This window comes from Lepidochelys kempii, chromosome 1, assembly GCF_965140285.1.
Source record: "Lepidochelys kempii isolate rLepKem1 chromosome 1, rLepKem1.hap1, whole genome shotgun sequence".
NCBI classification, from domain to species: Eukaryota; Metazoa; Chordata; order Testudines; family Cheloniidae; genus Lepidochelys; species Lepidochelys kempii.
This window is the reverse complement of record NC_136380.1, coordinates 13,128,893-13,151,455: the sequence shown is the minus strand read 5'-3', so window position 1 is coordinate 13,151,455 and position 22,563 is coordinate 13,128,893. Positions and strand designations below refer to the sequence as shown.

The window sequence follows — 22,563 nt, the reverse complement described above, 5'->3', positions numbered from 1 at the left end:
TTTAAATAAAGACTGAAGTTCAGCTGCGCAGTCTTCCTCAGAAGCCAAAGCAGCTAATATACTGAAACACACACAGTGTGCAAGATCCACTGTTCTTCCTATTGAACCAGACAATGAGGAGACTTTTCGCTGATGTTTAAAACATGCAGGAAAATAGGTGAACTCTGAACTAGTGGAGAAGCTGATATAATACGAGAGGAAAGGATCTAGGAAAGATCCAGAAACTATCCAGCTTTACCTTTGGTTTCAGCAGCGGGGAAGATACTGGGAACACTACCCTAATAAATGCCTGTTGTAATAACTGGGGGTCTATCAGGCCTGCCCTGATTGTGAGCGTAACTGTTGGGAAGTTGCTGAAGGTTCATAAAATATCACAATCACCCATAATAAAGAATGTTGACAGAAAAAGGTACAAAAGGAAGATAGGAAGATAGACAATAAAAGAAGACAGAAACACTGAATTGGTCCAAACAAAAAGGGTTACTGACACTGCCAACTGACCGTGTTAAGATTGTGACTGGTAAACAAAAGAAGATGGAAATGGAAATACATGGACCAAACCTGGTACTTCAGAAATTGGTGGACAACATAATGAGAGTTGCAGCTATTCTGCCCATCACCTGTTTTTGGGGTCCTTAAAAGGGAAACTTTGCGGGGAGATAAAAATGTGGAGGACGCTGCGGAACTGCAAACAGCCAGCTGTGCCACCTTGGCTGCCACTGCCACCATCTTCTGGGATCCGGGATCCACCAGAACACTGTTGGGCCTTCATCATCCTGATCCGGACAGGCATCCTGACCAGACTGGGCCAGGGAGAGGGAACCAATGACATTGTCACCGCCACTATTTTCAGCAAAACCTGAATAGCACCTGGAATGTGAGAGATTTGGGTTCCTGCTCTCATCTCCTCCCTCCTTTGTCCTTTTCCTCCCTGCCTTATTTCTTCTCTTCCCTGTCTAGTCTCTCTTTTCCCCTTCTGTTTAATAAACATCTGGCTGAGCCAACCAAGACAACTATATCTTTTGCAACACTACAGTGAGTCTGTGACCAGTGAGGCAGCTAAAAGCAATGCCCTAAACTGCCCAATGCTGGTACAAGTCTCCAAGCCTCGCTGACAGGTCTTGGAGTGGCTGATAAGACCCTATGCTGGGTCTGTGTTTCTCCAGCGGTGAGGCTGCAAGTGAGAGTCAACGCTAGAGACAGAAGTTAAATTTTCTGTCTTTGCTGTTCTTTTCTCTACTCTTTTGTGTGCGCATTTGTCTTGTTTTGTTCTTCAGGGAAACAGGACTGGACTTCAACAACAACAGCTGTAAATCAGCTCAACAAACTTTTTCTCTTTTCCCCAAAATGGACAGTATTTACCACATTTAATACCATCTAAAAATCTGTCAAATGGGGGCTTTCCCTGTAAAAATTGTCTACAACTAAAGAGAACAAAGGATGTTGAATGAAAGCCTTATTTAATATTTTATATTTCAAATGTTTTCACTGTTTTCCCTCTGTCTGTATCTTTAATAAAAAGTTGAACAGACTTTGAAAGGTGGTTGTTGCCATGGGGCTACGCAGGCCCAGGTCTTGGTTCTCAAAACTTTGAACCATGTTTAACTATTCAGTGGTGTACAGTGACTGGGTCGCAGAGACCCCCAAGGCCCATGTATTCCCTCAAAATGAACACCTCACTGCCCAATGGCAGAATTTTGTCATAGCAAGGGACAGAGCCCAGCCACTCTTGGAAGCTAAGAATAGCCTGTAAATGCTCAGAGAAATAAAGTATTTCCTAAGAAACACGGCAGAATTGTGTTCAGCTGTATCTAGGTTCTTACCCCCCTGCCCCCCCACATCACTATGATACCGGAGTTGGGAAAGGTGGGAGGAAGTGAAGAGTTGATGGGGGTGGAATGGAAGATTGGGGGCAGTGGGCGTAATTTACCTGGTCTCCAGCAAAGATCTTTAAAAGAAATTAATTAATCGTCCATAAAGTGAACACAGTTCAAAACACACATACACACAGAGTACCCAATGACCCAGTTTCTGGTCATCCTGAGGCATATAAGGCACTTCCCTCTTGCTCCCTTGTGCCAGCCATTCTATACTGCTGATAGCAGCATAGCAGGGGAGCTATGTCCCCTCCCATGAAGGTGGGAGAAGAAGCAGGGAATGGAATGAGCCTTGGTGCCATCTCCCAAGGCACCAGCCAGCACAGCTGCATCAACACCCCAAGGAATAAGGGGTGGCAGGAACAGTGCTGGGATACATTACTTTCCCCGGTACTTGGAGCAGGCAGGAAACTGAGAAGCAGATTATAACTCTCCAAGTCACAATCTGGATCCTTTTCTACCCTTAGTGCAGGGCAGTTATGTGCCCCAAAGCCACAACTGGCCTCCAAAATACACAAGTGGCACCACAAAGAAAGTCCATGGAGTTACCTGCCAGGACCTATATCATTATCAACAGTCGAGCTACATGCACCAAACCCACAGGGGATCTTCAGTCTGTGGTAAAACTCAATCAATCAGTGAAGACTCCATTAGTGGCTTCACCACCAGCGCCCCGCTGGGAATGAGAAACTTGTAATTTAATCAGATCTCACATTCTAACTCTGTGTAGAGTCCGCCTGGCATCAGCAGAGGGAGAGGGATTTGGAATTTTCATAGATCTGCTCAGGGGAAAAAAAACGTTTAGTACCTTTTCTCCCCCTTCTTTATGATATAAGAAGGGATGAAAGTTTCATCATTTTTTAGGTCATAGGAAAAATTGAGACCATCAAGTCTGGTGTTTGCTTGTTTTGCTTGGAGACTTGTTGGAGATCTCCATATGTGTTGTGAGTTCCCCAGAAGGGGTGGGATGTTGAATCCTTAAAGACCATTCTTTCTTCCATTCCAAAGGCCTTATTTGCATTGGAGTTTTAAACTGGTATTAAAAAACAAAGTTTAAAAAAGTCTGGCTAAAAAATCCTTTCCTTTCTCAACTGTTTGACTTTCAGCCTTGTATGATATCATAATCCCACTAGTTTGCCCATCTCCGTACAGCCTTCCAGGGTAGGTAAGATCTAAGTTTCTAATGCAAAAAATCAAGTAGATTTAAAAAAAACAACACAAAAAATCCCGCAACCTTTGAGGTGAGCTTCATATATCAAAAACACAAAAGAGGAGACACGCTCCCATTTCCCCACTCCCCTTGCAGAACACCTTAACAAAAACATCCTTCTTCACTGTAAAAGGGACTGAGTACAATCCATGGATTTAATGCATGCCATACAGAGATGATTACACTTTAAGGTCAGTACGTTAGTACTGAGCCACTGGATTGAATACAGCTTACAGAGGGTAAGTCTGCGTACAGAAGCAATTTGGCAGATAGGGATGTCATTGGTGTCGTGCTACAGGCTGAGTGTTGGGAGAAATGTTGTTCTTTGCATATCAGTAAGCAGGAAGAGTGGATGTAGGATAGTGGCATTCATGTGAGGATGATACACAGTTGGGAGCAGGGGGTCACAAGGCCAAGGAGAATGACAGGGGGACAGGGAGATATGTCTAAAATGGCTTATGTAAAAGTCAGCATGAAGAAATGAAATGTTAGGATGTAAAAAATGAGAAGAGAAGATGCCCCAGTTTCACTAAGTGACATACAAACACTATGGGAGGTTGTCAAGCACCAGATTTCCCGAAGTGGCTAGTAACTTTGGGTGCCCAACTTGATTTTCCGAGGGTGGGTGATAAGCACTTTCTATCAGGCCCCTTTAAGGTGTCTGAAGTCAGGCCCATAAAATCACTAGTCACGTTGGAAAATCCCAGTCTGGATGCATATGTGGATGCAGTAGTACTGAATGAACATGGAGGAGTTTATTTGAGTTCCATAAAAAAGACGGGGGGGGGGGCGGGGGGAGTGTTTGTGTCTTGTCTACACAGGCTTTGTTCTGAAAAATGTGCCCCCAAGGCAGCTCTCCGGGAGATAGCGAGGGTGGAGGCACTAGGGTAGACAAGGTCCAAAGGTCACCAGTGTGTGTGCTTCTGGGTTGGGTAGCCTCAGCCTGGCCCCATATACACTGATGCTCCCACCATTACCACCCCTCTTGGAACTGACCTGGAGCTAGCAATGGTGGGGAAGATCAGAAACAAAAGGCTAGCACACACAGCCTTGGAACTGGAGAACCTGGAAGTCAGACATGTTCTGGACGTACAGCCTGATGGGAGTGTAACCATTGACTTGGCATTTGATCAAGTCCTGTATGTCTTATACTACAAATACTGAGACATACGACTTTCCCCCATTTTTCATCTTCACCCTGCACAAATTCTTCCTCCATCCTAGCCAGCTGCTCTATTGCAGTTACAGCGTTTTAGAAACCAGCAAATGGCCCCAGCTCCTTTATAGGGCAGAGTAATAAAGACCCCATTTCTACTGTAATACGTGTTGGTATTTGGTGATGGGAGAAAATCTGGAGCACTCTACAGCTCGGCAAACAGATGAGCAGCCTTGGTCTAACATACTGAAAAGAAGTTTAGCACATGTGTGCTGATGAGATTTGCACAGCATCTAGCTGTCCCTGAGGTCCTGCCCCCTACTTACTATTACATCTTTTCTGGGGGCAGAGTGGGGTGGTCAGGGCTTCACTGCATTCAGAGAGGCCATCATTCTCCAGCCCTCTGTACTTAAAGGCCAGAAAGCAATTTGAGGAGAGGAGCTTAGACACAATGGTGACAAGCACCTTTGACAGAGAGGAGTCTCATGACAGCTGGTCAGAAAATTCCAACACTTTTTTTTTGTTGGAATTAGCCAGTTGGTTGAAATGGAAATGTTCTGAGGAGATCGTACGATTTCGACGAAGCTGCCCCAGGAAGCAAGCAGGACAGTTTTCAAAATCTGCCTGGTTTCTTGACAGTTGGTCCTCCTGGCTCCTTGGATGCACACCTGGTGAACTGCCTCTGAGTTAGAGACCAGAGGGCTTCCAGGGTCCCCAGGTCACTTCATGGAAAAATTCAAAATTTAGGATTTTCGTTGTGAATTGGAACAAACTCAAATTTTGACAAAGTGAAATCCTCCACAGAACAGAATATTTTCCTTTGCCCAGCTTTGAGCCCACCAAGAACCAACAGCCCCTGTCCTGCTGCCAGCTGCTGTGATTCTGAGTAGGGTCAAATGTTGCTCAACCGTGCTCAAAAACTACAGCAATAATAAGGCAGTGAAGAAAACCCTTTGATAGACAGATAGACCTTTAACTGGAGCCGCCCAGAAACACCCATCCCTAGTCTATAGTTGTTGGACCTCAGCAATCTTACACAAAGAGTTAAGGGATGCACCATATGCTTCATTATGGGGCACAACCAGGGTTATGGCGTGTCAGTAACACAGCAGATGGCAGCAGGAGTTAGAACATTTTACAGTCTACACTCGTCTGTTGAGAGGAGGCCATGCCACATCTTCGCTCCCTGAAGTCCCTTGTAGGAGCACAGAGGCAGCAGTGTTGTCTGGCACCCCCAGAAGAATCCGCACAGGGACTGAGGAAGCTGCCATGCTCTGACAATTGCGGAGAGCCACAGAGGAAATACACAGCCCAAGGAAAAAAGAGGAGTAAAGCCACAGCTCCCTGGAGCACATCTAACACTGAAGCAGGGTGTGCCAGGGACTGCCGAGAAAGGCCGGTGACTGAACAAGAGACAAAGGTTTCTGGGGAAAAGGGGGGAGACTCCTTGAAAGTGAATTGTCAAGAGTTGATTTGTTGCTGCTCCTTGTGCAGCAGCATGTTGGGTTTGGTTCTTAGGGACCATTCAAACCAAAGCCTGCAAGATGCATGCAGCATTAGTGAACACCTTTAACGCTAACTAAAAGCCCCACAGGGTCAATGAGCACAAGTGGTAAAGATCTCATCCAAAAGACAGCATCCTCCAGCAGCTTAATGCTTCTTTGCATCAGAGCGGCTTGGTTTAGTACTGATCCAGAGCAGAGAGTACCACAGAGTAGTTCAATCCAATTCACTGACATGACAAGCTACACAAGTGTAAAAGACAACACCATCAGCTATCATTCAGAGGTAGGTCCACTCTGATAGGCAGCACGACCAGCATCACTTCCTCCAACACCTACAGAAGACTTTTCGTGGAGGTCTCCCATCCACATACTGACCAGGTCCAAGCTTATAGGATGTGATTTGAAGTTTGCACAGATGGTGTAGATACGAGATAGAAATAGGTGAATTAACGTAGTCTGAAACATAGTATCTTACACCAGTAATATGTTCTCAGCTATTTGGATGATACACAAGCTTTTACTGCTGTTTTTTTCAGTAATTTGCTAGACACGTACCTGGGCATACAGATTCTGCTGTGGATAGGCACTTCTGATGGGGTACATAGCAGTTTGGTACGGATTTGGAGATGGAGAATAGGGAGGTGGTGCACTGTTACTCTGGGTAGGTGGGACCTTGTATGGAGTCCCAGCGGTGTACCCTGTTAAAAACAAAAACAGCCTGCATTAGTGCCATGATTTAAGCTTATGGGAGACAACAGCTGAGCAGGCTGACATAGCGCATTAGCAATTTAAACCATGCTGAGAACACCATTTTCACTCCACGTTTAGCGTGCCATAAAAGATACACAGCCACCAGTGGTCCTATGGATGCAGAAGCCACTCATTAGGAGTCTAGAGCAAATCATTGGCTCAGCATGAAGGACAATTTCCATATCAACAAAGAATTGGGGGCGGGGGGGCCTCTGAGTGATGGAACACAGTGTGATCTGCAGCTGTTTGAGCTATATGAGGCCACAATAAACCTAAATGCTCTTTGGGGTAGGGATCCTGTCTAACATCCAGCACAATGGGGTCCTGATCCTGATTGGAGCTTCAGGGTGTTACTGTGATACAGTTACTAAATAATTACAATAGGTTCCATCTCTCAATGCCATTTCTTTGGGGGCACTTGGCATGGAAAGACTGCACCAATGGTCAGGACAGCTGAGGTAAAACTACTCACTCTGAGTCAGTTTGGGAAGCAACATAGCAATGCTGGTTCCTGGCTGGAGACTGACAGATCTACTGACTGCCCAGCCACTGCTTTGGGATCACATCATCAAAATGTCAGCTGGAGGTCCGCCTCTTCCCGCTGACTGCGGGGAACAATACCCTGTTTCTGGGACCATGGTGGAGGAAGGTACATGAGCTACATATTAAAGGCATGTCTCCCTGTTATTATTAAATGTTTCTGATCCAGAAGCTTCAGCCCAGTCAGGGTCACCATTGTGCCTGGCAGAAACACAATAAATGACAGCGCTGGCCCAAAGGGTGTACAAGTCTAAAGGAGATGTTACACTGTTGACTATACACTGCTGTCCCATTAGGGGAGACATGGCTAGGGTCAGACTTTGATTTTTTTAACCACCATGTCATTTTTATTAACTTGTTTGAGTCTGGATATGATGCCATATAAGGATTTCAGAACAGTTCTCAAACGTGAACCCATTATGGGTCCTTAGAACAATACATTTCAGAACACGGGGCCAGATCACCAAATCTGGGGCCTGAAGATGTACAGTATACCTCACTGTATGGGTTCACCTCTCTGTATGGCAGCTTAAGTCCTTGTGGGATTTTTCTTTCCTTGGCTGGGGGAGGGGATGCAGATTAGTGTCTGAAAAATGTGTCTGTAACATATCCACAACTGTCCAAACAGTTGAATGCTTATGAAGACACAAAAACTTATGTGGTGTCACCCTGGGAAATACCACTACTCACAGGGTTAAAAAAACCCGGCATGACTTGAGGGATTGCGTCAGAACTCAAAATGTCCTTCAAGACAATATGTATATTTCAAGTAATTTTCTCCCCAATCTGGGAGCTTTTGTCCTCTCTCATTGTCTGCTGGATGGTTACATCAGTAATATAATTGTTGGGGATTCTAGATTGCACGAGACTATTTTTAAGTGTTTATGCCACCTACGAGTGTCTGGAAAGCTTGTGATAACTCTGCTGGAGAGGAAGGGCTGAATCTCTCTTGTCCTTCCCTAGCGCTGAACCTTTCAATGTGAACAATTAAGATGTCTGAAAGCTGTAATGAACCCACTGCTCTAACCATTCATCTTCATTAAGATTTAGAAGCTCAAGGTGAACCCAGGCTGTGACTACATAGCAGTGTTTAAACCTAGCAGTACTGACAGGGATCTTATTCTGACAAGTGTGCTAATCAAACTATGCTACAGACTGTTCCCATTAGGTAACATACTCTAATCTAGATTCATAACATGTTACTCAGAGAAAAATATCCTGTTCAACATTAGATGTTAGAGCTAGACTGTGCAAACGGAAGTGGGTTCGCACACTTCCAGCTGTAACCTGACTACTAATACTCATACATCATAACAAAAATAGCAAGCAAAGCTTTGTAGAAGCAGGGGAAGGCAAACAGCAGGGTGCAGCACAAGGTCTTCTGTGGATGATACTATATGAACCCAAATAACTGCTTAGACATTAGAGTGACGAGGAGCCTTTTAGCACCTAAAATCAACAGACTGGGCCAGAAGTTTCCATGGATGGTTTCCCGATCTGTCAAGTGGTCACAGTGCTCCACGCCTCACAGGGCAATTGAACAATGCATACAATGGGCCCAATCGACTAAGGTCCTGAACATCTAAGAGATGCCGAACCCTCAGCTCCCACTGATTCAAGATCAGGCCTTATGTTTGCAAAGCACTTGGGAGAGCTTGGCATGAAGGATGCTACAGAAGTGCAAGAGTATGACTGCTCTTCCTGATGAGCCCCGATGCCAGAAATATGCACAATGTCCACATGAATAGTGTGCTGATTTAACTTCATGGATCGAGCTGTGTGGGTTTTTTTTTAAAAGGCATTTTATAATATAATAAAATCACCTGCAGTAGTAGGTGCTGGTGATTTCATAATTCAAATGTAGGAATAAAACACTTAGGAATCCAATGCAAATTGGAGGCCACAACTATTGTCACCTATCAACACAGCATGTGAAGTGTGCAACAATAAGTAAGAAGGGCCCAATGCTGCTTACACTGGTCTATATCTACACTGTGATTACAAACCCGCAGCTGGCCTGTGCCAGCTGACTCTGGCTTGCGGGTCTCTTTCATTGCAGTGTAGACTTCTGGGCTTGGGCTGCAGCCTGAGATCTGGGACCCTCACACCTCACCCAAGCCCAGACCTCTACGCTGCAATGAAACAGCGCTGCAAGCCTGAGTCAGCAGGCATGGACCAGCTGTGGGTTTGTAATCAGAGTAGACATACCCACTGAAGTCAAAGCTCTTACTGACTTCAATGGCAGGAGAAGCAAGCTCTCAATGACAACTGGCTTGCTGACGAGTCTGTATGCAGCTCTGTCTGCTCTATGCAGCTGACGCACCGTTATAATTAGCATCTATCCATGGCATAACTTATTTTTATGTTTCTAGCTGCACAGATTTGGCGGGACAAGACTGTACACTAAATAATTTGTTTTCCTTATCTTGCAACTGAAGCACTGTTGAATCCCATCAGTGTCACAATTGCCTTATTCTCCCCTTTAAGTCTGCAATTAACAGAAGCCCATTTTAAACAAAGACCTGAAATGTAAGCAGCTGCTCCTGACAAATATGGAAAAGTGCTGACTTCCAGCTAAGCTGAAGTTGCTGATTCCCCCATATATGACAGATCGTAATAGGGGATTTTTGGGCTTGTTTATGGTGACTAAACGGGTAGTGTATCTACAAAGGTCACCTTATTTCATAGGGTGTTTCTCAAATACCTTTTGTACCAGCCCTGCTCCCTGCCGTCCATTTGCATTATTGACAAAGGCAGTGAGCCAGCTCTGTTGCTATTAAGAAACACAGCCACTTGCTCCTTGTGTGCGGCTGGAGTCTAGAAAAGGGAACCTTACCCCTCCTCTTACAGAGGCAAATCCTATTTTATGCATCAAACCAGAATAACGAGGCTTGGCACAGGGCTGTCTTGAGAAAGCATGGGATGGAAACGTCTCTCCTCATGCAGCAGAGTGGTTTTGGACCCACTCCACAAACAGGACGGCATCCTCAGGGCTGCAATGGCAATTTAACACTGTTGCCCATCATTCTACCAGGTGCCGATGGCTAACTGATCTGAATAGCTGTGCATGCTCTGACCGAGCACTCCCCACGCCCCCGGGGAACAGTGAGCCCACATGGAGCTAGGTTCCACCTGGGCACATGGTGTGTAGACTCCCCCATATGGGGTGCTGCAATCCTGTCCCCTGACGCTGAACTGCATTGGTCCCACAGCCGGCAGGACCCTTCAGAGAGAGGGAGGGCCAGGAACAAAACATTTCTCCAGTAGTGCTGCAATCACTGAAGGATGAAAGACACTTCTTAAAAGAAACATCAATTCTTTTATGTGCAGACAAACACTGGATCCAGTGGAGCTGTTAGGAAAATCAGAGTAAAATCTCCACAGGGAGGTTTATAGGTTCTGCCCTCCTTCAGAAAGAAGCCCCTCTGTCATGGACAGATGATAACAGGGTTGGGCCCAGTTTTACTAGAACCCCAGGAGAACAGCACCTACTCTGTATCTCCCCTCCTCTCCTCAAGCGGTTTTTACACCCTCTGGGGATTCCCCAACCAGCCCGGTAAGTCAGCTTTCTACCTGCTTTGTCCCACCAGCATGACATAAAGCAGGAAAAATGGGGCCCATATCTGTGTTCTAGGACAGAAGTGGCTCATATGTGTCTGCCATGCTGTGTTTAACTGAGTTCAACAGTGTGTCTTGTGGTTACCTGCATATTTCAGACAGAGGTGTGGCTCACAAAGACTACTCGTCCCAGCATGCAATGCGCCACCATTTAAGCCTCAAAGGGATGCACCTGACATGACTATAGCAGTTGCAGCCTCTTGTGCTTTATGAAACTTCAGTGCAGCCCTCAAAGCTTCTGAGAAGCTACGAAGAACCCAGCTTTTGGAGGGTAAAGTCTGGGTGATCAAGGGTGGATTTCTCCATTGCCTCACTGGGAAATATCCCTTTGTAGAAAGTGCACCGCTTATCAATTCAGCATACGATCCACTAATTTTAGATCAGTGACACGATAAATAATTTTAATCTCCTGTCCATTTAAAAAAAAGCAGAGACACTCCGGCTTTGTCAAATTCTGCTCTTAACAAGGATAATTAGCTGCAACCTTGGCGGTTCAGAAATACACTTGACTGAAAGCGGTGCCACATTACATTTCAACACAAGGAACACATGGTTAATTTACTATTTATAATAAATGCCAATCCTTTGTCCTATGAGCCATTCACATGTGTTCCAGAGTTAAAAAGTTGTTGGGCTGATGGGTAATGAACTAAAGAAACTTTTCAAAGAAGCAACAGTTTTTTTAGACAAATATGCGGAAGAAACATTTACACTTTCCTGGGAGAGGGGAAGAAAGCATGACTGTATCAGCCGAGTTTCCACCTGGATACTATCAACAATGGCAGGCAGACTGACTTTTCTAAATTCTGCTACTGCACACCATATATGAATTATTGACCTTAGACTACAGGAGGACTCAGCATTGCCAACTAGTCTCAAGAGACTTGGCAATTTTTCCTCAAATGCCTCGCTCCTGGGATCACGACAATCTCAGCTTTCCTTTTTAAAAAGAGTCAGTTTCCATCCCTTGTGGTTGCAGAGAAAAGCTGGCAAACGTGAACCTTAAAGGCTCAAACAACGAGGAGTCCTTATGGCACCTTAGAGACTAACAAATTTATTTGAGCATAAGCTTTCATGGGCTAGAACCCACTTCATCAGATGCATGGAGTGGAAAATATAGGAGGAAAATCCATCATAGGACCTAACCGCATCAGCCACGCCATCAGGAACTCATTCACCTGCACATTTACCAATGTGATATATACCATCATATGCCAGCAACACCCCTCTGCCATGTACATTGGCCAAACCGGACCGTCTCTATGCAAAAGAATAAATGGACACAAATCTGACATCAGGAATTATAACATACAAAAACCAGTAGAAGAACACTTCAATTTCCCTGGTCACTCAATAACAAACCTAAAAGGGGCAATTCTTTAACAAAAAAAAAAATTCAAAAACAGACTCCAATGTGAAACTGCAGACCTGGAATTAATTTGCAAACTGGACACCACCACATTAGGCCTGAAAGACTGGGAGTGGTTGGGTCATTACAAAACCTAAACCTAATTTCCCCCATACTAATTTCCCCCTACTGTTACTCAAACCTTCTTGTCAACTGTTTGAAATGGGCCATTATCATTACCACTACAAAAGTTATTTTTCCTCCCTTGGTATCCTACTGTTAATTGAATTGGCTCATTAGCACTGACCTCCCACTTGGTAAGGCAACTCCCATCTCTTCATGTATTTATACCTGCTCCTGTATTTTCCACTCCATGCATCTGATGAAGTAGATTCTAGCCCATGAAAGCTTATGCCCAAATAAATTTGTTAGTCTCTAAGGTGCCACAAAGACTCTTTGTTGTTTTTGTTGATACAGACTAACACGACTACCCCTCTGAAACTTAAAGGCTCAGATACCAGAAGGGAAATAAAAATGTCCCACCCATTCTTTTAAAAATCACCTGGTTTTGGAGGCCCCGACTCGCATTTTTGAATGTTCGAAGTTGGCCATACTGAAGTCTGGAAATTTGTCATATGGCAAGAGATGACACTTGCCTAACAAAAACATTCTCAACCAGCACATGGATTCCAAAGACTGATTTTCTCTCTTCGAAGGAGTATGCTGAGATCTCAGTCATTTCAGTTGAAAGGCTAGACTCGGATACATATAGCAGTGGATCCTCTACCCCCACCTCTTCTCAAACTTCACTTTGATAGCAGTGTGCCCCAGCTGAGCTGGCCTCCATGCTGAGCACAAGATCCTGCCCACCCCTCTCACTTGCCATGCCAATTCTTGTGTAAAAATGCCCTTTGCCTTACAGTGTAGAACAGTAATGTAAAAAAAAAAAAAAAAGTAAACAAAGTTCTGAGATATATAAAGAACTACTGAAAATAGCCAGGACAGAGGAAATTATTGGATTCCTGTAAAAAAAGGATGTAAGGGTACCTGAATTCTATGTTGATTTTCTCTCTTTCAAGTTAAAGGGTTACACAGACACTTACAATGAAGGTCATGTGTATGAAGTTTTGACTGAATCATTTGTACTTAATGGTAAATTAGTGGGGGAATGCTAGAAAACCTTACAGCTGTGCTTTAAGTTCTTTTTAAGGCAGACTAATATGTCTCTATGCGCTCTAGCCTTTCGCCTCAGTACAAACTCGACTTAGGTCACAAATTGAGTTGGAGAGTATTAATATCATCCATGGAAATGTGTTCATCTCACAAAACCACCACAAAGGTCTGCATTACATTTAGTCTATGCTGAGGTGTAGCTAAGGACTAGAATAAAGAGGAGTGCTTGCAGGTCAGAATGGTAAACAGAACTGTGCAGGGGAATTGGAAAATCAGATGAACAAGAAGGTACTGCAAATGAGGACTGAGGTGTATGTGAAAAGACAGCCCCAGGGACAGCCTCTCACTGGACTGCCTCTCATTTTTGTGAACGTTAGAAATCATATTTATGAAGCCGGCGCAACATCAAAACCAGATAATCTAACCCAGAAGACTGATGAGCTACAGCACAGTTTCAAAACAGTGGAAAAGTGGAGCCTCTTAAAAAGTGATTACACATCAAAAAATTCTGACACAATGAAAATTTAATCTGCCAATGTTCAGGACAGCAATTAATGAAGGACAAGATTTCAATGCCTTTAATATTCCATCTTATCCTCACAAGCCTAAAACAGCTTGTAGATAATAGCACACTGGATGGGACTAGCAAACAGCCTCTAAATGCTTTCTGATTCCTGCAGTTTGGAACAAACATGTTAATAAATGGCAGAATATCCATAACCTACCTTTTCTCTGACCTACAGTAATGTGTGTATGTGGGAGTAAAAACTTCTTAAAGCTAAGATGGAAGCATGGAAAGGGAATACACAGGTATGATTTGTAAATGACAGAGTAATCCTCATCTGTTCTTTCTCTGGTAATGTGCCATAGCTCTGGCTTGGAGGGACCATTGCTAGGGATGAAGGGGGAGTTTCAAGCTATGCTTGCACTTAAAATGCTACAGTAGTACACCTGCAGCGCTACAGCTGTGACAATGGAGCATTTCAGTGTAGATGCATACTACAGTGTTGCGAGGGGTTCTCCTAACAGCATAGTTAATCCACCTCCCAAGAGGCGGTAGCTAGGGGCTTGTCTACAGTTGAAATGCTACAGTGGCATAGCTGCATCCCTTCCATGTAGATACTACCTATGCCGATGGAAGAACCCTCTTGTTGGGGGTTAATCAAGTTAATCCACTTCCCCAAGAGGCGGTGGGTTGAATTAAGGATTCTTCCATTGGCCTAGTGTTGTCCACACCAGGGGTTAGGTTGGCTTAACAACACTATTCAGGGGTGTGGATTTTTCACACACTGGGTCAACCTAAATGTAGACCAGGCCTAGAAAGACGGAAGAATTCTTCCATTGACCTGACACCATCTACACTGGGTGTTAGGTCGGTTTAACTCAGTCTCCCAAGGGTCTGGAGAGAAGTAGCCATGCCGATGTAACTTTTCAGTGTAGACCAGCCCTCAGTCATCAGGGCCCATTCAATTCTCAGCCCTGGTCTACACTACAAACTTACGTCTGTATAATCACCCCCCTGAGTGACGCAGTTATACTGATCTAAACCCTCATGGAGACAGTGCTATGGGAATGGGAGAATTTCCCTTGTTGACACAGCTACCTCCTCTCAAGGAGGTGGAGTGCCTCGGCCAACAGGAGAAGCTCTCTCGTCAGTGCAGGCAGCATCTTCACTAAGTGCTACAGCGGTGAAGCATCGCCACTGCAGCGCTGAGAGCGTAGCCAGGCCTCAGTCTTTGCTGACACGACCATTAAAGGTGCTAATTGTGACACTCTGAGGTCAGGTCTACACTACAGACCTGCACCAGTATAACTACATTGCTCAGCCAGAGACAACTCATGCCTGCTGATACGAGGGGGTGGGGGGGGGGAGAAACGACACAAGGTAAAGAGGGGGCACCAGTCTGCCCCACCTCCCTGGGCCAGGGCAGCCAATCCTGCAGGCTCCTGGGGGGCTGAGGCCACAGAAGTGGGGAGCTCATGCTTCTGGGCTGGGCCTGGCCCCAGGGGACTCTCAGCACCACAATGTCTCCCCAGAGATCCCATACCCTCACGGACACCTCAGCAGGGGGAAGGACATGGGTAATGCCCCGAACTCAGGCTGAGCAGAGGCCAGGGAACTTGCTCCTGGCACCCCCTCCAGCGACCCCCACATCCTGCGCCTGGCCTGGGGCTGCCGCACTCTCCCCGACAGTTACCTGCGGGCAGAGGGCTCTGTCCTTCTCCTGCTGCACCTCCCCCTCTGGCACGTTTTTGGCTTTTTCCGCCTCTGTCCCTGGCAGATGGGCTCGGGCAGGGAGCGGAGTGGGCAGGATGGACCCTCTTCTCACACTAGCTGAGAATGGCCACTCAGGGTCACTGCCTCTGTGCCTGCGAGAGCCTGGCTGGGGGAGGTGGCGGTGGCCCGCCCCCTCCACTCCCCACCCAGGCTCAACTGCGGAGGACAGGGGCGGAGTAAGCCAGAACTCCTCCCCACCGCCACGTTTCTGGCTCACTTGGTCCCACTTCCTGGCAGCCAGGCCCAGGTTGGGAGCGGAGGGGGTGGGCCACCGCCGCCTCCTCAGCCAGGCTGTCTCTCAGGCAGCTGCTGCACTGCACAGAGGCAGCAACCCAAAGTGGCCACCCTAGGGTTGTCAACTTGATATTTAAAAAACGGGCACTCAGGCAGGAGTGCCGGAACCTCCACTGCCCCGCCTCTCCCCCGAGGGCCTGCCCCTGTCCACTCCTCTTCCCACCTCCCCACTGTCGCTCACTGTTTTTCCCCTCACACCCCTCCTGCCCAGGTCAGGAGGGATTCGCCTGCAGAGTCAAGGCTGGGAGCTGCAGCCTGCCTGCCAGGCAGGAGGCAGCCCCGTCTGAATAGGTGATGACCCAGCGGCTCCCTGCCTCCCTGCAGTAACCGTACTTTGGGTGTCCACTCAGTAGATCTGACCGGATATTGCCAGGTTCCCTTTTTGACTGAACTTTCCAGTCAAGAACGGGCACGTGGCCGCCTTAGGCCACCCTCACCCAGTATGAGAAGTGGCTCTGTCCCGGGCCTGGCTGCCAGGGAGAGGGGCCGAGCAAGCCAGAAACATGTCGGGCGGGAGGCGCAGCGGGAGGAGAACAGCTCAGCACTCGCAGAAATCTGGGGATGCACATGACCCCATGTCTCCCCCCACACGCGTCACCTCTGCGCTCCTGTGTGAAAAATCCACATCCCTGAGTGACGTTAGTTGTACCGACCTAATCCCCAGTGTAGACAGCTCTACGCTGATGGGCGAGCTTCTCCCCTCCACACAGCTGCTGCATCTTATGGAGGTGGATTAACTATGCTGAGAGGACAGCTCTCTCCCATCGGTGTAGAGCATCTTCATTAAAGAGCTACAGCAGCGCAGTGGTGCGGATGCAGCATTTTAAGAGTAGACATGCCCTGAGTAAGTTTCCCAGACCTGAAGAAGAACTCTGTGTAAGCTAGAAAGCTTGTCTCTCTCATCAACAGAAGCTCTCCAATAAAAGATATAACCTCACCCACCAAGTCTCTCTAATATCCTGGGACCAACATGGCTACAACACTGCTAATATTATACAAATTGTGGGGTGTCACTTACCCTCTAGGAAGTGGACTGAAACAACCCATTCATTTCACACAGGCAATCTAACAGCCTAAAGGAAGAACCTCCTGTGTTTCCATAGCAAATGCCCTCCAGCTTAAAAGTGCCAAGAGCCAGCAGTGCTGGCTTTTACAATAAAGTGGGCCACTTTCCATGTAGCTAATGTTTTAGTTCTGCATCTAGCATCACAATTAAGGATCACAGACATTGACCTACCAAATGCTGCCAGGTCATGGTTAGCCTAGCAATGGGAACTAAACTAAAACTTAGCCTAGCAATGGGAACTAAACTAAAACTGGGGAAGTGAGATTGAAAAAAGCTTTAAAGTGATATTGCTAAATGCGTAATCATTTAAAAGCCCAATTAAAGCAACGACCTTTCCATTCACCTCCACATTCACATTCACCACATCAGTGGAAGGGGCAGGAACTGCTATTTTAAAGGCTGGTAGAATTCTTTAAGTACACAGCAAATCCATTTACAAAGGTTTTACTCAACAACCCCATTCTCCTCCACAATAGCATTCTCTCTGCTTTTGGCCTAGATTCTTTTAATCAGTTTAACAAAGACCTACTAGATTGTGATTAGTTGGCATCAGATCTCATTCCTGATTAAATTTATATGTGGATTTACAGGAAGTAGAAATGCTAAGTGTTGCATGTTTTTACTGCTAGGATCTGTAATAACTCAAACTTGCCAGAGTTTCAGGATTCCTGATTCACTGATAATTTAGCTGTTATTTCAAAATAAAAAATAGATGACACAGTACTCTAGACAGATGTAATCTAAATCTGATGTATTTATTAATTGGAAAAAATTAAAACAGAACAATTTGTTCTAGATTGTGGATTAAAATCTTTAATCAAGTTTTAATGACGCAAGATGTTTGAGAGTTCTAGAAACAGAGTTTAGAACAGTGTTAATTTTAAAGCCTAATTGTGATCATTTTAAAGCCTAATTGTGATAATTGGGGGAGGCTAGCCCCTTGCCCTGCCTCTTCCGGCTGAGGCCACACCCCTGCTCTGCTCTCAGCCCCCTGTGGCCCCAGTCGGGTTGTGTGGGGGGGGGAGGGGGAAAGAGGGGTTGAGAACTCGGTTCGGGCCACGGGGGATGAAGGGGGGCTGAGAGCTCAGCCCTGGCCTGGGTCGAGCTCTCAGCCAGGACTGCAGCAGAGACCCTGGCTGGAGCTCTGAGCTAGGAGCCATTCCCCAGTTCCACCCTTTCTCCTGCAGCCCTACCCCATTCCGCCCACAGCCCCGTCCCCATTCTGCCCTTTCCACTGTGGCCCCGCCCCCTTCTCGCTTCTTCTCCCCCCCCCCCCACTGCTGTGGCCCCAAGACCGGAAAAGCTCTGTGCCCCTGCTGCAGCCCTGGGGTTGTGGGAGGTGGAGATTTCAGGGCCCCAAATCCAGCACTGCCCTCTCGTCCAGCAGTGCAAGGTTTGGGGAGGCTTAGCATCCCCCAGCCTCCATTACACCACCTATGGATTTAACTATTAGCATCTTCTTGGGATGAATAAGGAAGTTTATTTATCCTTTAGTGTGTTTGGCTGCAGGCTGAGATTTTCGAAGACAACCTCTGTGTAAGCAAAATAGCTTGTCTCTAGCACCAACAGAAGTTGGTCCAGTAAAAGATATTACCTCACCCAGCTTCTCTCTCTAATATCCTGGGACCAACATGGCTGCAACACTGCTAAAAGCAGTACAGGCCACTTAGTCATCCATCTTCCATTATGATTAGTGGAAGATGTGCGGCTAAATCCCCTCTACCCTGTAAATCTCAACCTTGTAGATTCTGCGGTACTACAGTGCATTGAATAGCAGACACATTTTTTCATATTAACTTTTAGACTGATAGAAAAAAATCCTAAACAGGCAGAATTTTCCATATCTGAGGATTTCTGTTGCTCCTACCTAAATAATATTTCACAGACAGATGTTGGGTTATCACCAAATAGAAAAACCAGATGTATTCACTACTGTCCTTCTATATCAGTACAGAGCTGTGCAGCCACTTCAGAGGTAAAGAGCAGTGACTTTTGGGGGCTGATTGTGGACCACGTATGGCTTGCATTTAAAATGGCAATTGTTGCATGAGCTTTTAATATGCACAGTATAACTTTAAAATTGCCTAGTTAATTAAAGGATTTGCACTGGAACAAAGGTACCCTCGTGACAAATACATACATTGACCGTAGTTGAAGTGTGTAGTGGAAAACTGTTGCCCTGCAAGTTGAAACAAAACAAAACAGGAAACTTATCAACAGAAGGATACATAGCCATCAGTTGGGGTATTGTGATAACTGGGGCTTAGTAAGCCTAACAGCGGGAAAGTCGATGGGAAAGTCCTACTGAGAGTTTCACTGGAATCCCTGGAAAATCATCTTTATTTTGGGATTACCAGCTTCTGTTGCCTTCTTGAATGAAAGATGAAGTGACCCTCTCTTCTCTTGGATTCCGCTCTACACAAACTATTTTGCTTAATTACTGTGTGTATATGCATGTGTTCTGTTGCTTATTACCAAAGTAGAATTCATTATTTGACCAGACAGATTCCAAGTACAGTAATCTGGCCAAACCTGTACTAAATAGATTTCTGCACATTAAAGAGGAGGGGCATCATACACTAAAGTATTTATATAATATCTGAAAATGATTTCAATTTTTCTCAGTGATCAAGGATACAATTTAAACATAGAGGCTTTCCTACTCAACCCCATATTTATCTCTTTTTAATTAACACAAGTAGGCGCAAATATTTTCCTTCTTGGCATATTTTTTATGGATGCAAATTTATTTGGGGCAGTGATATTTAGCTTGTCTTCAGGACAAGAAGGCATTCAGAGATTAGTAGGATGTAAGTCCAGAAGGGACCATTATGATCACCTTAATGTGACCCCCTGCTATAGAATTTCAGCCAATAATTCCTGCAGTGGAAGGGAATTGTTCTTCCCAACTACGTATGTAAATGCTATTGAGCCCAGGATTATTAATAATCATTTACTTCTTTTGGCTCCCAATACCCAAAGCAGCCTTAACAGACACAAAGTTAACCAACACATTGCCAACAGACCAAATGTCCCACATAAACCCCCAAGCCACTGGAGAGAGAGAGGAGTTAAACAGAAGCAAAACAACAAAGCAAAACCCCAGAAGAAAAGATGTATTTACTGAATGCTGCAGATGAAGCTTGGTAAGTTCTGTTCTCAGTCCCAGTGTCCACTGGGAGGTGAAAGGTACCCTCTGTGGCACAAGAGGAGGATGTCTGTGGCCAGGCCTGCTTCATCAGAAGTGTAGCTTGAGTGAAGACAGAAGAAAAGGTGTTATACAGCAACGAACAGTGGAATGTCAATGACAGTGACAACACGGTATCCCTTTCTTGATAGTGAAATTAAAACTGTCACTTTTTTAAAGGAAAAAAAACCCAGGAATTTCATATCATGATTTGTCACGTTTCCTGAGGCTAACGGATACGGAAAACCAGAAAATTACCTATCAAGGATTTATGGTCTCTTAAGGAGAGAGCATGGAAGTAGTTTTTTGGGCGGGGGGGGGGGGGGGAAGGAGGACGGGCAGGCCTCTGCAAACTGCCAGGCAAGGAATTTGCTGCCACATCCCCATACACAGCCCCATTGGCCTGACTGGAGCTGCCTGCCTCCCCAAATATAGAAGTCAAACTATGCCTATGGGTGAGGGACCTACACAGATCTACATATTAGGCATATGGTCTGCAGGGATAATCCCAGGGATTTTCAAGGCAGCATCAGCAGGCTAAGGCCGTATAAATAGCCCCCAGCCATCCTCTTCTTTTTGAGCAATACTGACAATATGTATCTAGAAAGCATCAGACTCCAGCTCTCGAGAAGAGGTGCGGGAGAGAATGTGAACTCATGTGAGAGGACTGCCAGGGCTGAGGAGAAAGCCAGCCTGCAGATAAAGGACGGGTTGGGAGTCAGTAGAGCTAAGTTTTATGCCTGGCTTTGGGACTACTTCCTGTGTGACCTCACACAAGTCACAACTGCTCCGTGCTTCAGTTTCCTCATCTGTAAAATGGAAAGGTTAATTCTCGCCTACCTCACAGCTAGTGATTCATAGTGTTAGCCAGACGCTCATACGGCAGGTGCTATGGAGTATGAGATAGAATTAATTGTGCCTATCAGAAGGTAGAAGGGATTGGCAGTTCCTCAGTACCCTGTTTAGACTGGCTTTGGCTATAGAACATATTATGCCCTTTGGAAACAGGGTTCAGTTCAAACAATAGCTTTTGGTAGATCACCTTGTAACTTGGAAGGTGATCATAGAATCATAGAATATCAGGGTTGGAAGGGACCTCAGGAGGTCATCTAGTCCAACCCCCTGCTCAAAAGCAGGACCCATCCCCAATTAAATCATCCCAGCCAAGGCTTTGTCAAGCCTGACCTTAAAAACTTCTAAGGAAGGAGATTCCACCACCTCCCTAGGCAACGCATTCCAGTGTTTCACCACCCTCCTAGTGAAAAAGTTTTTCCTAATATCTAACCTAAACCTCCCCCATTGCAACTTGAGACCATTACTCCTTGTCCTGTCCTCTTCCACCACTGAGAATAGTGTAGAACCATCCTCTCTGGAACTACCTCTCAGGTAGTTGAAAGCAGCTATCAAATCCCCCCTCATTCTTCTCTTCTGCAGACTAAACAATCCCAGTTCCCTCAGCCTCTCCTCATAACTCATGTGTTCCAGACCCCTAATCATTTTTGTTGCCCTTCGCTGGACTCTCTCCAATTTATCCACATCCTTCTTGTAGTGTGGGGCCCAAAACTGGACACAGTACTCCAGACGAGGCCTCACCAATGTCGAATAGAGGGGGACGATCACATTCCTCGATCTGCTCGCTATGCCCCTACTTATACATCCCAAAATGCCATTGGCCTTCTTGGCAACAAGGGCACACTGCTGGCTCATATCCAGCTTCTCGTCCACTGTCACCCCTAGATCCTTTTCCGCAGAACTGCTGCCTAGCCATTCGGTCCCTAGTCTGTAGCTGTGCATTGGGTTCTTCCGTCCTAAGTGCAGGACCCTGCACTTATCCTTATTGAACCTCATCAGATTTCTTTTGGCCCAATCCTCCAATTTGTCTAGGTCCCTCTGTATCCTATCCCTGCCCTCCAGCGTATCTACCACTCCTCCCAGCTTAGATCATCATCGTCCGTACAATGTCAAAGTCAGAAGAGTTGCAAAACCCCCAAAACAGATCAAAGCTTGAGGCACTGCATGATCGGGAGGGGTGATGATGTTTGGTTAATATGGCTGTCTTGAAGCTCTTGAGTGGAAACCCCCTAAGGTTGCCTGCCATCACTGATACACCTCTAACAAAATGAGCTTTTATGACCTTCAAGTAACAGACTCCAAAAACACTGAGAAAAAACCACAAATCCACTTAGACATGGTTCTTAGACACCAGGGAACTAACAGTTATGTCTCTGATAATAAGAAACAAATAGTTGGATTGACTTTGACTTTCAAGAGTGGCATTAGCACTCCAGACAGAGCTCCTGAGAGCTATTCAGATCTACTCCATGGAGCATGGCCTTACTGGGATTTGTATGAAAGGCAGCGAAAATACTGGCAAGATATGGACAGCTTATCATGCCAGTACAAGTGTTATTGAATTGAACTGAAAATTGAAAGACAAAAATTCAGAACACTTTGGAAAGAATTTCCATGTTCATTTTTTTCATGTGTTTGTATCTACTTAGGTCCCAAAGTCTTTGTTCTCAGATGAAAACAGGGCTTTGGAGTGGAGCCCGGAGCTGGAG

The 22,563-nt window shown here is 45.7% G+C and overlaps 1 protein-coding gene across 4 annotated transcripts in view; it reads right to left on the bottom strand.

The window, feature by feature from the left end:
• FAM168A (family with sequence similarity 168 member A) overlaps positions 1-22,563 on the bottom strand; it is a 359,670-nt gene that overhangs the window by 13,747 nt on the left and 323,360 nt on the right. For 3 of the 4 annotated variants that reach the window (XM_073334685.1, XM_073334676.1, XM_073334704.1), the window contains 3 exons: positions 19,940-20,065; positions 18,956-18,994; positions 6,304-6,446 (listed from right to left, as the gene is read on the bottom strand). In XM_073334685.1, the coding sequence (XP_073190786.1) occupies positions 6,304-6,446; positions 18,956-18,994; positions 19,940-20,065 (308 nt within the window). The remainder of the gene's footprint in view (positions 1-6,303; positions 6,447-18,955; positions 18,995-19,939; positions 20,066-22,563) is intronic. The other variant, XM_073334694.1, reaches the window with a different exon arrangement.